Genomic DNA, 21072 nt, shown 5'->3' on the forward strand with positions numbered 1-21072 from the left:
ATAATCTAGACTCAAAGAGAAGTAAGGTTGAATGCTAGGCCTAAGATGTACTAAACTATCCAAAATGTGAGGTTGTTTGTCCCAAAAAAGAGACGTTGATAAGACTTATTTGCATGGGGAGCCGAGATGGGTTCTTCCATGAACTCCAAGTGTGAGTTATCTCACCAACAAAAAATACATTCCATGAAGATTGGAAGGAACTTAATAACAGGCCCGGATTGTTACTTATCAACATGGAAGAGTCCTGATGATCCTTCTAAAGGTAAGCTCACATTTCGATTTGAAGTTGGTGGATTTCCTGAGTGGCATATGAAAGAAGGTTCCACTTTGCGATATCGTTCTGGACCTTGGAAAGGTCTACGGTTTAGTGGCATACACCATCTAAGAGCAAATCCTGTCTATAAATTTGTTTTTGTTTCCAGTGAGGAGGAGATATATTGCACCTACGAGCTTCTTGACAGCTCAGTTCTTTCAAGTAAAGGGGTGAATCCGATTGGAACTTTTCAGCTCTTCACTTTGATTGACAGAAACCCAGATGGGGAGAAATATCTTACAGGACAAATGGATAATTGTGACCATTATGCTCTCTCTGGTGAATATAGCAGCTGCAACATAAACGACTCCCCAGTATGCGGTTGCTTGAGAGGGTTTGAATTTCCAAAACAATGGAACATGGTAGGTTGGTCTAAGGGGTGTGTTAGAAAAGCCGCGCTAAACTGCTGTGGTGATGGATTTCTGATGTACTCTGGACTAAAGTTTCCAGACACAAAACATTCCTGGTTTAACCATGACATGAACCAGGAGGAACGCTAGAATCTCTGCATCAAAAACTGCTCATGCACAGCTTGTGCAAATCTGGATGTAAGAAGAGGAGGAATTGGGTGTCTGCAGTGGTTTGGTGACCTTGTTGACATTAGACAGTCGCCTGACAATAAGCAAGGAGTTTATATAAGAATGGCTGCATCAGAAATAGGTAAAGAGTCAGCTTAAGGCCTCAAGTTAGTTCTGATAGAAAGATTTTCTATTTTCACCCTCAAAATCAGCGAATTTTTTTTAACAGTCTACAACTAGCAGTTCATTCTGATATAACAAGATTAGGCAAAATTTTCTTCTTTTAATAAAAAAAATATTTGGTAAATCTAATGCAGTAACTTTAGCTTCCAAAGAGATTGGCTAGGGTAGAGTATGCAATCAAGTATCAACTGTAGGTACCTTAAGCATAATGGAAAAAGAAAGAGAACTAGAATGAAAGAGGAAGAACTTGTCAAACAACTGATAGATTTAACAAGAGATTTCAGACATTATCTAGAAGCCTTATAAAACATGTATGCAAATTCTACATGGCTTTTAACACAAACAATTGCTTTTGATAAACCGGAGTACTTTTGTCCTTCATCAATAATAGAATGATTAATCCCGGTAATCACTAGTTTAGAGACTAAATCTTAGCATGAATTTCTTGTTATGTTTATACATATTTTTTTGAAGTTTCTTACTCAGTTTTGTCTGCATTAGAAATCAGATGTGGGTTTGAAACTGGCAGTCATCACAAACCTTCTAACAAAATTTATTATACTAATAGTGAAATATAGAATTTCCATATTCATATTCAACTTATTTTTAACTCTTATCTTCTCTGCATTGAGTTGTTTTGTCTAGATGAAACTGAGATTGCTAAGATAAAAGCTAAAACCAGTGTGAAGGAAAGGAGTTTTGCATTTGGCTTTGCCTTGTCTACAGGGGTGTTGGTCCTTGCCCTACTCATACATATTTGGAGGACATACCGAAAAAAAGGTACATCATATCTCTTACATAATATATAGTACCTGTCCAAGTTTGTTTCTTCTTCTTCCTTGTTCGAGTTTTCATTGATTATTTGTCAAGGGAAAGTATTTTGTCCTGAAAGCTGATATGGAAAACTTGGTCTCCATCTAGAATTTTCTCAAAAAGAAAAAAAACGGCATAGCTTATAGTGTAAGAATCCACCACCATGATTCTATTGATAGGATCAATAAGGAAACAACTGTAATTGTTAAAATGATATTAGCTACTTAAGTTACCTAGATAACTGATTTGATTGTTTAAGATGACCTGAAAATTTAGACACCTTTTTCTGTGAAGACCATAATTATCTGATGGATAAAAAAATATAAAATTCCTTCTTCCATTATTCATTCTCTGTTGAAAGAATCATCATTGGCCAGTACCAGTAAGGTGCTCTCGTCAGGAAAATGACTGCGAAAAGTGCCTGATCATATATGATCTTAAACAAGAGAAAACTTATAACTTGATTGATTCAAGTTGGCTAGCTGCAATTATTGAACAAGAATCAATTGCATGAAATTATACTGATATAGTGTGTTCCATTGAGGATTTACATGTGTCCCAAGGAAATTAGTTAATCATGCTGATTAAATATTCTCTGAAAAGACCATCCAGGTCAGCTTCAGAGTGAAAAGGAGGAAGGATGGTTTATTTTTTGTTTCCTTCTTTTAAATGAGATTGCTTTACAATTATATACCAAATCTGTTTTAATGCATGACACAGCTTGGGTATATTTATGCAAAATTTTGAACTTGAAATCTTAGTTTTGCAGCTTGGTTGCTTCTGCTATTTATATTTGCTCTACTTGCTACTTTTACAGGATTACTAACATGCAGTTCTGAAAGTGATAAAAATGATCTAGAGTTACCACTATTTCAATTTACCACAATTGCCAATGCAACCAGTAATTTTTCAATTAGGAGCAAAGTTGGAGAGGGAGGCTTTGGATCTGTATACAAGGTAAGAGTCTGATTGACTGATATTCAACATGTTGGACTTTTGCCTTCCATGCACATAGTATTTCCTTTTTGCATGAACATTAGATATCGCAGATGAAATTTCTGTCATTCATTAGGTATTGTCCATGTTGATAATGATTTTCATTACTACCTCACAACATTATTGCTTCCTTACTCCATACTTGAAAAATTGTTGATAATGACACTAAACACTTCATATATCAATGTATATTTATCAGCAGTATGCTAGAGAAAAAAGGGCCAAAATTTTAAACTCTACCGTAAAGAGAGGTGGCATTATTAAAAGAGGAAAACTACTGCACTCCTTTGCAGAATGGTTTTGTCTGAGAGCTGATATTAGTTATAACAGATGTAAATATGGGGAGCATATCCTGTATATTTCTGCATTGCCAGAATTAATCTAAGGTTATGAAATTGTTAGGGTACCTTGAATGATGGACAAGAAATAACTATAAAGGGGCTATCAGAAAATTCTCAACAAGGCCTTAATGAATTCAAAAATGAAGTTTTACATATTGCAAAAGTCCAGCACTGGAATTTGGTGACGCTTCTAGGATGCTGCATTCAAGGAGGTGAAAAGATGTTGATCAATGAGTTTATGCCTAACAGAAGTCTGGACTTCTTTATTTTTGGTATGACCTACTCCAACTTTGAAAATTTATTTTAGTTATAAGGCCTACAGTTAACTGCTTTCATCCTATGATCACCGTTTCCCAATTTCATGACTGACCCCAAAAGTTATGATAAATAAAATAAAAGACTGATATGAAAAGTTCAGCTTTATAAGATCAGGTAACAACAGATAAAGGCGTATGAAGCAGTAATAAAGAAACCATTAGTTCGTATTGGAATTAAAACCTTTTATCAAATACTTTAGCCTATCTAATATCATTTCTTTTCTTTGTCATATTTTCATTCTTGGGGCCTAAAAGGGGTGGCTCTGGTTTACTTGTCAGTTGCCCTATAAATTGTTGCCCTATATTTTTTCACTTTCACAAGTGTTTCCTATTGGTCACTTACTGTTTAGTCAGGCAACAAAAAAGTAACAGAATGCCATGATTTGTGTGAATGATTGAGTAGATGAAACAAAGTGCAAGGAGCTTCATTGGCCTAAACACTATCGAATTATCAATGGAATTGCTTGAGGTCTCCTGTCCTTCATCAAGATTCCAGACTAAGAATAATTCATAGAGATCTGAAAGCTAGTAATATTTTATTGGACAAAGAAATGAACCCAAAATTTCGGACTTTGGCATAGCAAGAAGTTTCAGAGGAAGTGAAACACATGCAAAGACCAAGAAAGTGGTGGGAACATAGTAAGTAAATGGCCTCAATATTGTATGTCATGAAAGAATGTCACCTTCCTATCTCTAAATTCAATTTAGCAGTCTTTAAAAATGTGCAGTGGTTACATGTCTCCTGAATACATGATTGATGGGTTGTACTCAACTAAATCCGATGTCTTTGGCTTCAGTGTTCTAGTGTTAGAGATAGTCAGTGGGAATAAAAACTGAAAATTCCAACACCCATGTTGCAAGAATGCCTCGTCAGCTGCATTATGCCGACATAGGCTGCTAATGTGTGATGAACAATTAGACGTGTGTTAGTGGTTTATGGAGGTTAGATGTTTGTTAGTGGTTTATGGAAGTTAGTTTTGTGTTAGTGGTTTTTGTTTATGGCTTGCAAATAGGATGATCATGCCTTGTGACTAGCAGTCATTCTAGTTTTAGGTTAAAATCCATTTGTATTTAAGGAAGTTGCATCAAATGAAGAAGTGGTACAACATTTTCAGTTTCATATTCTCATTGTTCATTCTTACAAGTTTTTTTTTTTTTTTTTTCGTCTCTGTAAAAACCAACAATCCAGATCACCACCATAACCTTCTTGGACATGTAAGTGTCAATTTATAATTTCCTCTAATCCCTTAGTCAGAACTATACTGTTACTAAGGGCATCTGATTCTATTTTGTTCTTCTATATATTATTGCTGAATATATAGGCATGGAAACTGCATTCTCAAGAAGCCTTGGAAATGATTGCTGCTCCAATCAGGGACACCTGCAATATTTCTCAAGTGCTGAGATCAATTCAGATAGGTCTATTATGTGTGCAAAGCAGACCAGAAGATAGACCAAGCATGTCCCTTGCATCAGCCTAAGCAACCAGGCTTTTTCACTGAAAGGGAACTGGTTCAAGCTAATTCATCTTCAGGCAACGCTCCACCATATTGTTCAGCCAATGAGTCCACCATTACACTACTAGAGGCTAGATAAATAACATGTCTTTGTTCAGCCAATGAGTTCACCATGCCTTTGAGATGTGATAGTATGATGGAGATCAATACAAAGTGAGTAAAACAAGATTAGTTTCTTTCATTTGGTTTTCTTTTCCAGATTGTTACTAATATTTATTTTTGATAGCCGGTTTGTTGATTCTGGTTTCTGCATATGCTCCAGAATTTCCGATAATAATTATTATTCTTGAACAACTGAAACTGAAGCCTGAAAAGATACAAGAATTCTATATTATTGTGTAGCATAGTGTTTGATATTTCAATTTTGTTTCCTCTTCTCAGCTAGCGTTTGATTCTTTGATCCAATGTTTTAATTTCCCTTTTCCAACTTACTGCATATCTGGCTCATCTTAATTGCAAACAATTTCTTCAATACTCAAAAAGATTTCATCTTTTCTAAAACAAAAATATAATCTTTTAGAAGGAAAAAGTTGAAGTACCATTAAAACTTTAACCATAAAACTGATTTGGTAGAAATGTATTCAACAAACAGTTCACATGTATATAGTGTACAGACTTATTAAAGTATCATGTGACAATCTCAACAGCTTTTATCAATATCTTTTTAACAAATCATTGACTATGAATTTTTAAAGAATATAAATTTGACGCAATGATCTTATAGTTACAACTTATTTATAGTTGTCTTACAAAACTTGTTTATTCCAAGGATTTTATCATTAATAATTAACAATAGCATGATTGAAAAGTTTATAGATATATCAAGACCTTTAATTAGATTCAAAATCTATAATATAACATGTGTATTTTGAACAAATTTGATTGACCTCTAAGGTATTCTCCAATATTTTTCATATTTTGAACAATCATTTTCGGGTAATCATTGGCTTGATCATGGCAACGCTGTCCAAGGATCCACCAAGGCCTATAAGCTAGACTTGCTCGGGCCAGGCTCATTGGGTTAGAGTTTTTAAGCCCGAGCTTAGCCTGTAACCTTTTCCCTATTCTCCGCCACTGTTGTCCTAAAAAAATAATTAGTTTAAATTAAATAACTAATTTACTATAACACAACTGCATTAGAAATTTTGAGGTTAGAGACGTTCAAAGAAAATTCTACAAGGGAAAATTTTGCTGACTTTTCATTCTTATTATTGATCATAGATCTTGAAGAGGGAAAATTTGAGCCCCAACAGACAGCTTTAGCAGCGGTCAGAAAAGGATCCTGAGGACTGAGGTTTGAAAGTTGAAATTGTGACATTATTGTTGGGAAAGTATCCTAAAAGAAATGGTGTCTTCCAAATCTTCAGTTTCTCATCCTATCAATGGCAGGCTTTATCTTGCTTCTGCTTTGCTCCTTTTTGTGGCCTCATATAACAGGATCGATTGCAGCGGACAGCTTAAAAACAACTCATTCTATTAGAGATGGTGACACCTTAGTTTCAGCCGGTGGAATATTTGAACTTGGATTCTTTAGCCCTGGTTCCAGCAGCAAAAGATACTTGGGAATATGGTATACGAATTCTGTCACCACCGTTCCATGGGTAGCTAATAGGGAAGTGCCCCTCAATGATACATCAGGTGTTGTAGAAGTTACCAACCAGAGAATTCTTGTCCTACTGGATGGTAATGGGAGCACTGTTTGGTCTTCCAATTCATCGAGAACTCTTCGTAGCCCAGTTGTGCAGCTCTTAGACTCAGGAAATCTTGTTGTGAAAGATGAGGGTGACAATAATCCAGGAAGCTTCATTTGGCAAAGTTTTGATTATCCAAGCGATACATTCGTAGCAGGCATGAAGATTGGAAGGGACTTCAGAACAGGCCTGGATCGTTACCTATCATCTTGGATAAGTCCCGATGAGCCTGCACCAGGAAAGTTCACATATCGGTTTGAGCTTGGCGGATTTCCGGAGGTTATAGTTAGAGAGGGTTCCACTGTGAGATTCCGGTCCGGACCTTATAATGGTGAGCGGTTTAGTGGTTTGCTTGAAATGAGGGAAAACCCCATGTCTACCTTTGATTTTGTTTTTGATGACAAGGAACTATATCTAACATTCAGTCCTCGCAACAGCTCAATTCTTTTTAAGGGGTGTACTCAGTAGTCAGAATGGAGCTATAGAACCCTTCATTTGGATTGATCCAAACCAAGGTTGGATACAAAATCTTCCACTTTACGTGGATAACTGTGACAGGTATGCATTATGTGGTACAAATGGTATCTGTGACAACAAGAAGTCCCCTGTATGTAGTTGCATCACAGGATTTGTACCAAATAATCCAAAGGAATGGGATGCAGTACCAGGGTCAGGTGGTAGTGTGAGAAAGACTCAGCCAAACTGTTCTGGAGATGGATTTGTAAAGGTCTCGGCAGTAAAGGTGCCAGAAACAAAACATTCATGGTATAATTACAATATAAATTTAGAGGAGTGCGAAAAACTGTGCTTGGCGAATTGCTCGTGTACGGCTTATGCTAATTTGGACATAACAAATGGAGGAAGTGGATGCTTGCTCTGGTTTAATGACCTCATTGATATAAGATATTTAACTGATAGTGGTCAAGATATCTATGTTAAGGTTGCTGCATTGGAACTAGGTATGAAATATCCTCAATCCTCAAAACTTTCTATCACAGAATTTTTAAGCTTTTGTTTATGCTTTGTATCTCATAGCATTCGAATATTTGTTCAATTATGTTTCAATTAGAAATGAGATCTTGCTTTGTAGTAACTGGGTTGAGTTGTAACCCAACTGACCATTTGATAAACATGATACTAAAAATTTTGAATTTTCTTTTTTTTTTTTTAATGATTTTCTGCTATGATTTGCTTTCCATATAGATCAAAATGAGAGCACAAGGAACAAAGCGAAATCCAATGCCAACAGACGTCTCAGATCAACCTACCTGTCTCGATTCACATCTTTGTAAGGTATTATCCGCTCTGACCCCCTGGTTTCAGGATTTTGTCTTTCAAAAAATGCCTCACAAGGTTGAAGTGGTGTGAACCATTTTATACCCCAATAACCCTCTTATTATGTTCGATGTGGGATTCATAACTCTTCTTTAGGTCCGTGATATTCTTCCTCACCCAACCTCGTGATGCCTTCATCATGGAGGTTGGCCACTCTGCCTATCTCTCTTGAGGTGCTTGGCGTGGATCGAACGGTATAGGGCTGGCTTTGATACCACTTATCACGGGTCGAGACTTAAGCTCCGAACCCGCGCAGCTCCGGGATCCTGGCATTCACCATTCCAGCATCCCAAATCAACCTAACTACCACGGTTCACATCCTTGTGAGGTATTATCCGCTCTGGCCTCCATGATATATTTATATATTAAATATATTAAAATATTAAATTATATTTAAATAAATATCTATAAATAATATAATAATAAAACAATTAATAAAATAAACAAATAAATAATAAATAAATAATTAACCTCAATGACCTTCCTTTTATGTTTGATATGAGATTCAAGACTCCTCACCCAACCTCGTGACGCCTTCGTCACGGAGGTTGGCCACGGCTCTGATACTACTTGTCACAAGTCGAGACTTAAGCTCTAAACCTACGTGACTCTGGGACCTGGGCATCCACTCATCCAGTGTCTTAGATTAGCCTACCTGTCTTGGTTCACACTCTTGTGAGGTATTGTCCGCTCTGATCCCTTAGTCTCATGGTTTTGTCCTACAAAAGGTGTCTCATAAGATTGAAGTGGTGTGAACCTTTTTATACCCCAGTGACCTTTCTATTATGTTCGATGTGGGATTCAGGACTCTTTTTTAGGTCCGTGACATTTTTCTGCACCCAACCTTGTGACGCCCTCGTCACGGAGGCTGGCCACCCTGTCTACCTCCCTCGAGGTGCTTGACGTGGATCGAACGATATAGGGCTGGCTTTGATACCACTTGTAATGGTCGAGACTTAAGCTTCGAACCTGCGCGGCTCCGGGACCCGGGCATTCACTCATTCGGCGTCCCAAATCAGCCTATCTATCTCGATTCTCTTCCTTGTGAGACACCTTTTGTAGGACAAAACTGTGAGACTAGGGAGTCATAATGGATAATACCTCACAAAGATGTGAATCGAGACATGTAGGTTGATCTGGGACACTGGATGAGTGGATGTCCGGATCCCGAAACCGCATGGGTTCGAAACTTAAGTCTCGACTCGTGACAACTTCTGCAACCAATAACTTTTCAACAAAGAATATACTCGGAGAAGGAGGTTTTGGCTATGTCTACAAGGTAACAATATGATAAAATGCCATAAAATTCTAAATGGTTTTTTCTTTCATTGGTTCCTCATCTTTGCATTTACATCCGTACTCATTACTACACTTTTCTTCCGGTGGATATTTTGAAGTGAATTGTAAATTGTAATAAGGAAAGTTGTCTGCTTTACAATGTACATTTAGTCTTTTACATTCTTTCTGTATGAATCGGCAGCATATTCAGCTTTGTTAAAAACAAACTTTGATTAATGATTATCTGCATTTATAGGGTGTTTTGAAGGATGGACAAGAAATTGCTGTGAAGAGGCTCTCAAAGAGTTCTAGACAAGGACTCAATGAGTTCACAAATAAAGTTAAACATATCGCAAAACTTCAACATAGGAATCTGGTGAAGCTCCTTGGATGCTGTATTCAAGCAGATGAAAAGATGTTGATCTATGAATACATGCCTAACAAGAGCCTGAACTTCTTTATTGGTATGTCTTAGTCCAACGCAGGAAATTTAGTTTATTTGAAATACTTCCTTTATTTACACTTGTCTTAATCTCCCAAATAATTATATTCAGAGATCTAACAAGCAATAAAATGGCTTGACTTGTTTAAAATTTGAGAAGATCAAACTCAAAGCATGTCTCTAGATTGGCCCATGCGCAACCACATTATCAATGGGATTGCTCGAGGGCTCCTTTATCTTCATCAAGATTCCAGACAAAGAATAATACATAGAGACCTGAAAGCATCTAACATTTTATTAGACAATGAAATGAATCCAAAAATTTCAGACTTTTGCTTGGCTAGAAGTTTTGGAGAAAAGGAAACTACAGCAAACACGAAGAAAGTGGTTGGAACATAGTAAGTAATAAGCCTAGAAAAGCAATACATAGTTTAAATTTAAAACTTTTAAACGTGTTTTCTTATTTTTTGTGGTTTTTTTCACAGTGGTTACATGTCTCCAGAGTATGCAATTGATGGACTTTACTCAATTAAATCCGATGTTTTCAGCTTTGGTGTTTTGGTTCTAGAAATAGTGAGTGGGAAGAGAAACAGAGGATTCTGTCATCCAGATCATCATCATAACCTTCTTGGACATGTAAGTGTCAAATGATATTCTTCTTCTATCAAGACGTCAAATTCTACTGTTGTTAAAGCAGTTTTATTTGCATAGGCATGGAGACTATTCTGTGATGGCAATTCCTTGGAATTGGTTGCTGATCCAATTAAGGACACCAGCAATGAATTTGAAGTACTAAGATCAATTCACATAGGCCTATTGTGCGTGCAAAGAAGTCCAGAAGATAGACCCAGCATGTCCAATGTTGTTCTGATGCTAAGTAGTGAAGTTCCATTGCCTCAGCCCAAACAACCAGGATTTTTCACTGAAAGAGATCTGGCTCAAACTAGTTCTTCTTCAGATAATCAGAAAACATCTTGTTCTAATGATTTTGCAATCACAATAGTAGAGGCAAGATAAATGAAATTTTGATGTAGATGTTGAGTTCTATGACGTTGACCTGTTAGAAATGATGGTTGTCATTGTAAGTGTATTTGTTGTCATCTAACTATGCTGGCTGGTTAATTTCATTTATTTTGTTCCCATATCTCATAACAATTTCATAACAGATAATTAGAACCAGTTTCCAAGCTCCTCCTTAGGTGCATTATTGAATGTTGATATCATATTCACCATTTAAGCAAGTCTTTCTTTGTTAGTCACAGGGCTAATCGATCATTTTGCCTTGAATTAAACATCAGAGAACCTTGAATGGGATAAGTCAATTAAACATTTAACCATTCACACATTGAATTTAATGAAGTCTGAGGTGGATTTAGGCCTACTCTACAATTTGAAATGAATTCAAGAAATGTTTAACAATGAAAACATGGAATTCTGAAAATTTCATTGGGTGATGCTGACACTAACAATTCAATCTCTTTTTCTAGAGAATCTTGAATTATAGTGAAAGATGGAAGATGAAAGAAGTTAACATCTAGCTAGGTCACATGTTGGAACAAGAATTCCCACTTCTGTAGAACTTCATTGATAGCAAAATCAGACAACTACCAACCAAAAGGAGAAAAATGAGACAAGTCATGAAAAGAAATCATTGCCATTTATTGTGAAATGTTTAAATGTTTTCCTTTATGCCTAAGAATCCTCCTAAGAATTAGTATCAGTTTGTTACATGATGATCTTTTAGCGTGGCTCTAACACTGTAATGGCAGATTCATTGAGTGAGGACGATTCCTGCTTGCCGAATGCAGACTCAGCTGGTGGCAGATTCCTTTCCAAGAAAAACCCAGGCTGCTTTGGATGAGGCAATGTACTCTCGCCACACAACATTACAAGCACTAATGACATGTTTGGTCTGTCTTCAGGGCGCTGTTGCAGACATAAGAGAGCTACATTGATGCATCTCAACACTTCAGCTGCATTGTAAAAGTCGCCTAATGCATTGTCAATTAGTTCTAATGGCCTCTCTTCAATCCACAATCTCCATGCCTGAAAAATTGAAACTAAAGGTTACATATTGTTCAAAAAAGTAAATTAAAACCATTATGTCTTTAGTCTTACATGTCCAAGGAGATTGTGGTCATGATCTGGATCTGAAAATCCCCTGTTTCGCTTCCCAGTTACCATCTCTAGAACCAATACTCCAAAGCTGAAGACGTCAGATTTTGGTGAGAAATGTCCATCAAAGGCATACTCTGGAGACATGTAGCCACTGGAACATAATGCAAATTGAGAACCTTAGAAGCAACATGGAGTAGATTGCCAAGTACCAACAAAATCTAGGAATACATACTATGTTCCAACCACTCTTTTAGTCTTGGCCTCAGTCTGATCTCCACCAAACATCCTAGCCAATCCGAAGTCCGAAATCTTTGGATTCATACTATTATCTAGTAAAATATTACTTGTTTTAAGATCTCTATGGATAATCCTCAATCTAGAGTCATGGTGAAGATAAAGAAGCCCTCGAGCAATTCCATCAACAATGTGCATGCGCCTATGCCAGTCAAGAACTTTGCTTCTTGTTTTATCTGCATTTTTCAAGTATAATTCTTAGCTCAAAAGTTCAAGAAATTGATGGGACATGACGAGGAGGTAAGGTATATTGAGATTAGTGAGTTCGAACCGAAAATAAAGTAGTCCAAACTTTTGTTTGGCATGTATTCATAGATTAACATCCTCTCCTCTCCCTTAATGCAACAACCAAAAATCTTCACAAGATTTCGATGCTGAAGTTTGGCGATCAGTGTAACTTCATTTTTGAACTCTTCAAGGCCTTGTCCAGAATTCTTTGAAAGTCTTTTCACTGCTATTTCTTGCCCCCCTACCAACATACCCTTGCATTCATAATTTATAAAATATTAAGAAGAATCTAGTGAAGGATAACAAGACAACATTATAACAAGTTGCATCACTACCTTGTACACAGGACCAAAGCCACCGCACCCCAGCTGGTTGTTTTTTGAGAAGTTATTTGTTGCATTGGCTATGGCTGCAAAATCAAACACAGGCAATTCCATCTCTTCCTTCTCTTCAACTGGTCATTCCACAACTAGTGTAAGATGGATCGGGACCTACTGCAATTTATAACAAAGAATTTTGTAATTAAGTCTGCTTACCTTGCTTTTTCTTCCTCACATGCAACACGAATACCAGTATCATCAATCCCGTAGCAATTACAATGGCGATGGATATAATTGCTGCTTTAAGCTTTTCCTTTGACTTCCTTTTGCTTTGAACCCGATCTGATACATATCAAGAATATTCAATGAACAAGGTTTTGAGTTCAGATGAACAAATATGCCATAGTATTTCATGGTGTCCACATCAGAAAGAGAAGTCATCAACTAAGTTGTTTTCATATACTGCAATTGCACATATCCAAACTTATCTTAACATAATAAATTGCAAAATTTAGATAGTGAAGGTCTTACCTAGCTCCGAAACAGCAAGCCGAATATAGAGATCTTGTCCCTCCTCGGTGAATTCTGTCATGTCAGTCAGATCATTAAACCAGATTAAGCATCCTGTTCCTTTCAAAATATCCAAATTTGCATATGCTGTGCAAGAGCAAGTTCTCAAACATAATTCCTCACAGTCTTGGAGGTTCATGCTGTTGTTAAACCAAGAACCCGACGTGTCAGGGAATTTTATCCCGGTGTGCTTTAAAAAGCTATCTTTACCATCGCAAACCAAGGGTGTCCTCCTAATACATCCATCAGACCAATCTACAGAAGTCGAATCTCTGGAAGTCGATGACCTTGGCATGAAGCCTTCCAGGCATGTACATGGAGGAGACTTATTGGTTGTGCAGGTAGCATATGCCCCACAAAAGTTATAGATTGCACATTGATCTGCTTGAGCTGTCGAAAAAATCTTCCAATCATTTTTCCTCTCAATCCACATGAAACGCTGTATAGAACCTAGTGGATTCAATGCATACCTTGAAACAAATGAACTGTTTCGGTGCTCGTATTTGTAATATACCTCATTGTTATTCAAGACAAAGTCATATGTATATACTGAATTTTGTTCAAGACCAGGCTTCCCTGAAAAATAAAGACCATCCCATGACCCTGCTCTAAACACTATTTCTGATCCTTCCTTAAGAATTAATTGTGGATATCCACGAGGATCAATCCTTAAACAATACTGCCCAGGAGCAGGATCTTCTGCACTTTTCCAGGATGATATATACCTCTCAAAACCAGTGATAAAGTTTCTCCCAATCTTCATTCCAGCTAAAAAGTTATCGCAAGGATGATCAAAACTTTCCCACAAAATGGTCTCTAAGTTGTTATCATTTCTTTCTTTCACTACAAGATTTCCTGTCTCCAGGAGCTGTGCTACTGGATTCTGTGCAGTTTTCGATGTATTTGAAGACCAAACAAGACTATTGTTGCTATTCAGAAGAGCAAGAATTCCTTTACTGGTGATACTTAGAACTCCTGACGTATCAGAAACAGGAGCTTCCCTGTTGGCAACCCAAACAACAGTGCCAGCAGATACTTTCTTGTACCATATTCCTACATATCTGTTCTTCGAACTTCCAGGACTAAAAAATCCCAGTTCAAAGCTTCCACCAGCTGATATAAGAGTCTCACCATCTTTTATGGACTGTCCCGGAATAATACTGTCTTGTGCAGAGGTTCCTGTAATAGAAAAGAACAAAAACAAGCACAAAACAAGCTCCATTAGAGCTTTCCGTAGGTTTTCTAAGCATGCATTATTTTTAAATTCAGGTAGGGATTAGGAAAGTGAAGCCAGCCAAAAAAGAGGAACACCCTCATAGGCCCTTTTTGTCACGATTTTTGATCAATTTTGATAAAAAAAATAAACAAATAAATAAATAAGCATGACATTACTTGGAATATCCATTTTAATGCTCAGTTAGAAAAGCATTGCAGCCAATAGTCAAAGTCTAACTCAGTTTTTCTCGTCCAAAGTCATTTGGTTGGGCAGCTGTTATGGACAGCAGCCTATCTTGACCTTTCAAAGTAAACAAACATTAAAAGAAAAATACTAATCTCCATGGATTTTCATGGTCATAGGCTTGAAACTTGAGACAAATATGGATATGAAAAGAAGATTAACATTTCCTAGAGGTTGAGACTTGCATTATTCTTTCATTACAAACAGAGATGAAAAAATAAAACTGAAATGAACTTTCCACTAACTTTCCCGAATAATGGAAAAGGAATATATTTCTCCTTACAAAATTTCCAATTTGGTACTTGCATCAGTTCGATGATAATGCAAAATTGTCAAAACAATCAACGTCAAATATTTCAAAGATGAAAATTACTCGTAAAGAGCTGCTAAAAAAAGGTCTTGTATTGCGTTTTTTGGTTTTCCCATTATTTTTACTCGGTCCCATTTGATGAAAAATTATGATATATATGTAGAGATTCATAACAACTTCTGAGGTGTTATTAACCCAAAAATTTCAAAAGATATCTCACTACTATGTATTTAAGTCTCTAGATATATCGATTATAGTGGATCCTCAAAATACCATGGGATTGGAACGTTACAATATATATACTAGACGAGTCCCATTGATGCAGCTAATTAGTGATTTCCTCAAATAAAACAATCAGAAGTGTGAATGTGTAAAAATCCAGTTGATGTTGCCCAAGGTGGAATAATTAGCCGCAAACTTCACAAGCCTTACCATTTTCAATGAATTCAAGTTTTTTGTTTTTTGACAATCTATTAAATGAACTTTGAAACATTCATGATGTGAACTTTTATATATTCTTACAGCAATTAGAGAAGTTCCTTTATACACTTCTTAGCTCATGACTTTCATGAAATGTATCAGTTCAGTATAATCTTGGTTTAAGCGATAGAATATAAAATGCCAAATAACTTAAAACCTCAAGGAGCAGCATATTGTTTAAACCTTATAGTATCAACATACCAGTGAGGAGGAACTAGAATAATTATAATTTTGAAGTGCTTAACCCGTAGAAATCAATCCTCTTAGATTTTTATGGTATGTGTGACGGTTCTAGCGTGGCTGTAACGACGTAATATTATATCCATGTATTGAGTATGATTCATTCTTGGCTGATATAGAGTCATCCAAAGGCAGATTCCTTTCAATGAAAAAGCCAGGCTGCTTTGGTTGAGGCAATGTACTCTCACCGCACAACATAAGCAGCACTAATGACATGTTTGGTCTGTCTTCTGGGCGTCGTTGCACACATAAGAGAGCTACATTGATGCATCTTAACGCTTCAGCTACAGTGTAAGTGTTGCCTAATGCATTGTCAATTAGCTCTAATGGCCTCTCTTCCACCCACAATCTCCATGCCTGAAAAGATAGAACAACAAATGATATTATAGTTTGAAACAGAAAAAATAAACTGTTATAGCTTAGTTTTAGTGTCTAACATGTCCGAGAAGATTATGGTCACGTTCCGGGTGGGAAAATCCCCAGTTTCTCTTTCCTGTTACTATTTCCAAAACCAAAACTCCAAAGCTGAAGACATCTGATTTCATTGAGAAAAGCCCATCCATGGCATACTCAGGTGACATATAACCGCTGACAAAAAAATGTTAAATTTAGAACCTGAAAAGCAACATGGGCCAATGTACCAGGCAAGTCTTGCTAATATACATACTATGTTCCAACCACTCTTTTAGTATTGGCCTCAGTCTGATCTACTCCAAATATCCTAGCCAAGCCGAAATCTGAAATCTTTGGGTTCATGCTATTATCTAGTAAAATATTGCTTGCTTTGAGATCTCTATGGATGATCCTCATTCTAGAGTCATGGTGAAGATAAAGAAGCCCTCTAGCAATTCCATCAACAATATGCATGTGGCTATGCCAGCCTAGTAATTTGCTTCTAGTTTGATCTGCAATCGACAATAGTCCTTAGCTCCTGGCTATAGCATAAATACTCAGACAAAAAAAAAAATAAAAAATAAAAAAAATAACAAAATGGGTAACACAAGACTGAGAGGGCTGAAAAAGAAGTTCTAAGATGGAAGGTTCGAACCGAAAATAAAGTAGTCCAAACTTTTGTTAGGCATGTACTCATAGATTAACATCCTTTCCTGTCTCCTGATGCAACAACCAAAGAGCTTTACAAGATTGCGGTGCTGAAGCTTGGCAATCAAGTTTACTTCATTCTTGAACTCTTCCAATCCTTGTCCCGAATTCTTTGAAAGTCTTTTTACTGCTATTTCTTGCCCCTCTATCAACGTACCCTAAATTTTATAGTGTTCAAAAATGTTAAATAGTGAGTGAAAGATAATTTATTGAATACAGCATATATACCTTGTACACAGGACCAAATCCACCTTGTCCCAGCTTGTTGTTGCTTGAGAAGTTATTTGTTGCCATGGCTATGGTTGCAAAATCAAGTACAGGCAACTCTAAATCTTCCTTTTTCTGTTCACCTGGTCACCAATGAACTAGCATAAAATGGATTGACAACTGATTGTAGAACTGTCAATTTTCAAATATAAACAAATGGCTTATATAGTCTGGCATTCCAATTCATTTTTCACAGTCAAATTTGCTCAATTTTCATGTCCAAGAAAATATTAAATTGTTAATAGATATATCTGTTATGTGATATTGCTTTAGTTTGTAACTGAATTAATTTACCTGTTTTTCTAAGCTTTTTCTTCCGAACATACAACAAAAATGCCAGTATCATCATTCCGGTGGCTATTATGACAGAGATAGCTATGATTCCTGCCTTTTGCTTTTCCGTTAGCTTTCCTTTGCTTTGAATGTGATCTGAAAGATTTTAAGAATAATCAGTTGAAAAAAAAGGTTCCAAGTTTGAGAACATCTCCTAAATGTTTGGATAAACTTTAATCTATCTACTGCTAGTTGTTTCTGCAACAATAAATGTAAATCTATTATGTGAAGACTTTCAATGAGGCTGCAAAAAGAATTAAAAAGGGTTATTATAAAATGGTAGAACCTCATTATTTTGAATCCCATTTTCTTTTTCATGCATCAGCAGCAGCAAATGTCCAATTTCATTGATCGGTTCTAAATGTAAAACAAAAATAGAAAATTACCTAGATCTGAAGTGGCCAGCCTGATATAAAGGTCTTGTCCACCCTCATCGAAGTCTGAGATGTCAATCAGGTCTCCAAACCACAGCAAGCAGCCACGGCCTCCCTCTCTGATATCTAAATTTGCGTAGGCAGTGCAAGAGCAATTTTTCAAACACAGTTTCTCACATTCCTTGAGGTTAATTCTAATGTCTGCCCAACATTTCGATGTGTCTGGTATTTTTAATCCAGTATGCTTGAGAAAGCTATCTCCACCATCACACAGCAATGGAGTCCTTCGAGTACATCCATCTGACCAATCAACAGAATTCGAATCTCCGTGAGATGCTGATCTGCGTACGAAACCTTCCAAGCATGTACATGGAGGAGACTTGTTGGCGCTGCAAGTAGCATATGCTCCACAAAAGGCATAAATGGAGCACTGATCTGCTTGTGCTGTAGAGAAAATCTCCCAGTCATTTTTTCTCTCATTCCATATGGATCGTTGTACTAGACCTGATGGATTCAACAAGTACCTTGAAAAGATCGAACTATTTCGAGTCTCATATTTGTAATAGACCTCATTCTTGTTGTAAACGAATTCATATGAATAAACTGGATTAGCCTTAAGCACTGGTTTTCCTGTAAAATAAACACCATTCCATGATCCTGCTCTGAACAATATTTCAGGTCCCTTCTTAATAACAAACTGTGGCCAGCCCCGAGGATCTAACCTGATAGAATATAGGCCTGGTGCAGGATCTTCTGTGCTTTTCCAGGATGATATATACCTATCAATACCAGAGACAAAGTTTATTCCAATCTTCATTCCTGGTAGAAATGTATCCGAAGGATAATCAAAGCTCTGCCAAAGGAGGTTTTCCTGATTACTATCATTTCTATCTTTGACCACAAAATTTCCCGACTCCAGGAGTTGTGCAACCGGGTCTTGAGCATTTCCTGATGTATTGGAAGACCAAACAGTGCTTTGGTGGGTGCTATTCAGAATTGCAAGAATCCCTCTGTCATTGATACTTAGAACTCCCGATGTGTCAGAAATAGAAGCTTCCCTGTTGGCTACCCATACAACAGTCCCAGTTGATACTTTCTTGTACCAAATTCCTAGATATCTACTCTTAGAACTTCCGGGACTGAAAAATCCAAGTTCAAAGCTTCCACCAGCTGACACAAGAGTTTCACCATCTTTTATGGATTGTCCTGGAGTAATCGTGTTTAGTGCCAAAGGTCTTCTAGTCAAGAAGAGAAGCAAACACAAAACAAGCTCCAGTAAGAAGGCTTCCATTTATATTCTAATAATGGATTTTTTCTATTCAGACATTAATAATTGATGCAACGAGGAGTTAGAACAGTAAAACCTAGTTTTTTGTTGGTCCTTTTCCAAGTTTTAAATGTTAATTGATATTCATTTATGCTATTATTGACTTTTTGCTTAGGAACATGACAAAAAAATTGATCAGTTTAACTTTAATAATAATTGAACTATACTAACACCAAAGTCCTTCAATTTATTAAGAGATTAATTAGTAAAAAAAAAAGATTAAGGTATTAAATGAAAAAAAAAACTAGCTATCGAAAAACAAAAAAGAAATGAGAGTTCTTCTTTTTCATCTTTCATAGGGTTAGAGAATATGAAGAATCAAATCAACGATTCAAAATTAAAGACTACAACCAAGTTAATCTCCTAAAAGTGAGTATATACCATCTTTTTATTTAAGAAAAAAATATCATATTGATTGTTATTACATGGAGTTAAAGTTTTGAGAGAAAAATTAAGAAAATTATAAAATCTTTCATTAATCTTCATGAACTATTTGGGTAAATTACTATGCTTTGTTTATTTCATGTTCTTAAGATTTATTGATGATTATTGAATGGAATTTAAAGGTTGAAAGTGAGGATTTGGATTTTTAAAAATTGAAGGAGAAATTATGTTTTTGGATGAGATACTATGATCTAGAATAGTAAATTAAACTAGAATTCTGTATTAATGGATAGATTATTGCTAAGGTTATTATATGTCATTGGAAAGCTTGTTGAATATACTTTCTATTGAAACAAATGAAAGCTGAATTCAAGTTTTCTATGAAGAGTTGTCTAATTTTTACTTAAGGATATACAGGCTGTAAGGCAACATCATCTAACGTGAATTACAAAAATTGTTATAATTAATCCACAAGGAATCACGAGATGGGCCATATATGGTTAGAAAGCTTATCGAGTCTAGCTTCTAATGCATTAAAAAGATTTTAATTTTGAGTTAGATATCTTGAGATATGATTGTTTTAGTAAAAATAGTGCAGGCTGCCAGAATTAGTTGCTCGAGTTAATTCTTGTTTAACTTAATTGTTTTGGTATAAGCGGTCTCAAATGGGTTAATTAATTACTGTTATGTTGAAATTATCTTGAATAAGCCCTTAATTATTTGGGAAGAAAAACTAGGTGGTGGAATCGAAATGAGGTAACTAGAATCTCACACATTTTGCTTATTTTTAAATCTATGTATATATGTATGTTTCTAAATGAATCAATATTTTATTTCATTATTTTTTATATATGAAAATATGATTAAGCATATGATTATTTTGCATTTTTCTATATAAACGATGAATCATGTTTATGAATGAAATGAGAAAATGATTTATATTTAAAGAACAATTTTATGATAGCTACGTTTTTACATATCTGGGAAGTGAGATCATCGATACTAGAACTAGTTCTACGACCTTAGTTAACGGGTAATAGTAGTTAGCAAAGACATGATTATACGACCCTGACTAATTGATAATAGTAGTTAGCGTAAGGCCCTGGCTAACCGATTATAATAGTTAGCAATGATATGAGAATGAAATTATCGATACGACCAATGTCATGGGTTATAGTAGTGACCATAGCTAATGATAAACGAATGATAATGATGATTTATGATGATTTTAAACATTGATTCATAGTTTGTATTAAATATGTATTTGATCGTGATTTGTGATTTATAATTGATGAATTGAAATGTTTTGACATTATGGTTTGATGACTATTTTGAATAGTTTATATGATATGTATGAAAATAATGTTTGATATGATAAGATGTGTGAGCCTATACTTGCTGAGTTGTGGTTTGCTTATTCTCCTTTTACTTTTTCTTTACAGATGAATAAGTGATAAGTTTGCTTAGTTTTGTGAAAACTAGAAGATCAAATGGAAAATATTACTTAGTCGTCAAAGATAATA

At 35.9% G+C, this 21072-nt stretch overlaps 2 protein-coding genes and 2 pseudogenes across 3 annotated transcripts; 2 read left to right on the top strand and 2 right to left on the bottom strand.

Moving 5' to 3' along the window:
* On the top strand, positions 1-5108 carry LOC111301922 (G-type lectin S-receptor-like serine/threonine-protein kinase At4g27290; annotated as a pseudogene).
* An 800-nt stretch (positions 5109-5908) lies between these two features.
* Positions 5909-10996, top strand: LOC111301923 (G-type lectin S-receptor-like serine/threonine-protein kinase At4g27290; annotated as a pseudogene). The gene is made up of 12 exons (XR_016327937.1): positions 5909-7747; positions 7893-7977; positions 8121-8169; positions 8281-8352; positions 8528-8628; positions 8729-8752; positions 8843-8891; positions 9160-9303; positions 9559-9766; positions 9905-10142; positions 10230-10380; positions 10456-10996. The product of XR_016327937.1 is annotated as a G-type lectin S-receptor-like serine/threonine-protein kinase At4g27290 (transcript).
* Positions 10997-11379: 383 nt separating this feature from the next.
* Positions 11380-14618, bottom strand: LOC111301647 (G-type lectin S-receptor-like serine/threonine-protein kinase At4g27290). Its single transcript, XM_022897465.2, has 7 exons — positions 13236-14618; positions 12921-13046; positions 12720-12838; positions 12428-12638; positions 12095-12332; positions 11863-12013; positions 11380-11790 (listed from the first exon to the last, which is right to left on the bottom strand). The coding sequence occupies exons 1-7, from the start codon at positions 14494-14496 to the stop codon at positions 11485-11487; spliced, it is 2412 nt and encodes an 803-aa protein (XP_022753200.1). The 5' UTR covers positions 14497-14618; the 3' UTR covers positions 11380-11484.
* Positions 14619-15613: 995 nt separating this feature from the next.
* On the bottom strand, positions 15614-19199 carry LOC111301651 (G-type lectin S-receptor-like serine/threonine-protein kinase At4g27290). The gene is made up of 7 exons (XM_022897467.2): positions 17851-19199; positions 17426-17560; positions 17093-17214; positions 16812-17022; positions 16431-16668; positions 16201-16351; positions 15614-16120 (listed from the first exon to the last, which is right to left on the bottom strand). The coding sequence occupies exons 1-7, from the start codon at positions 19127-19129 to the stop codon at positions 15815-15817; spliced, it is 2442 nt and encodes an 813-aa protein (XP_022753202.2). The 5' UTR covers positions 19130-19199; the 3' UTR covers positions 15614-15814.
* Positions 19200-21072: the final 1873 nt, after the last annotated feature.

The sequence above is a fragment of the Durio zibethinus genome, chromosome 15 (genome assembly GCF_047325235.1).
Source record: "Durio zibethinus cultivar Kanyao isolate XHJ-2024 chromosome 15, ASM4732523v1, whole genome shotgun sequence".
Lineage (NCBI taxonomy): Eukaryota > Viridiplantae > Streptophyta > Magnoliopsida > Malvales > Malvaceae > Durio > Durio zibethinus.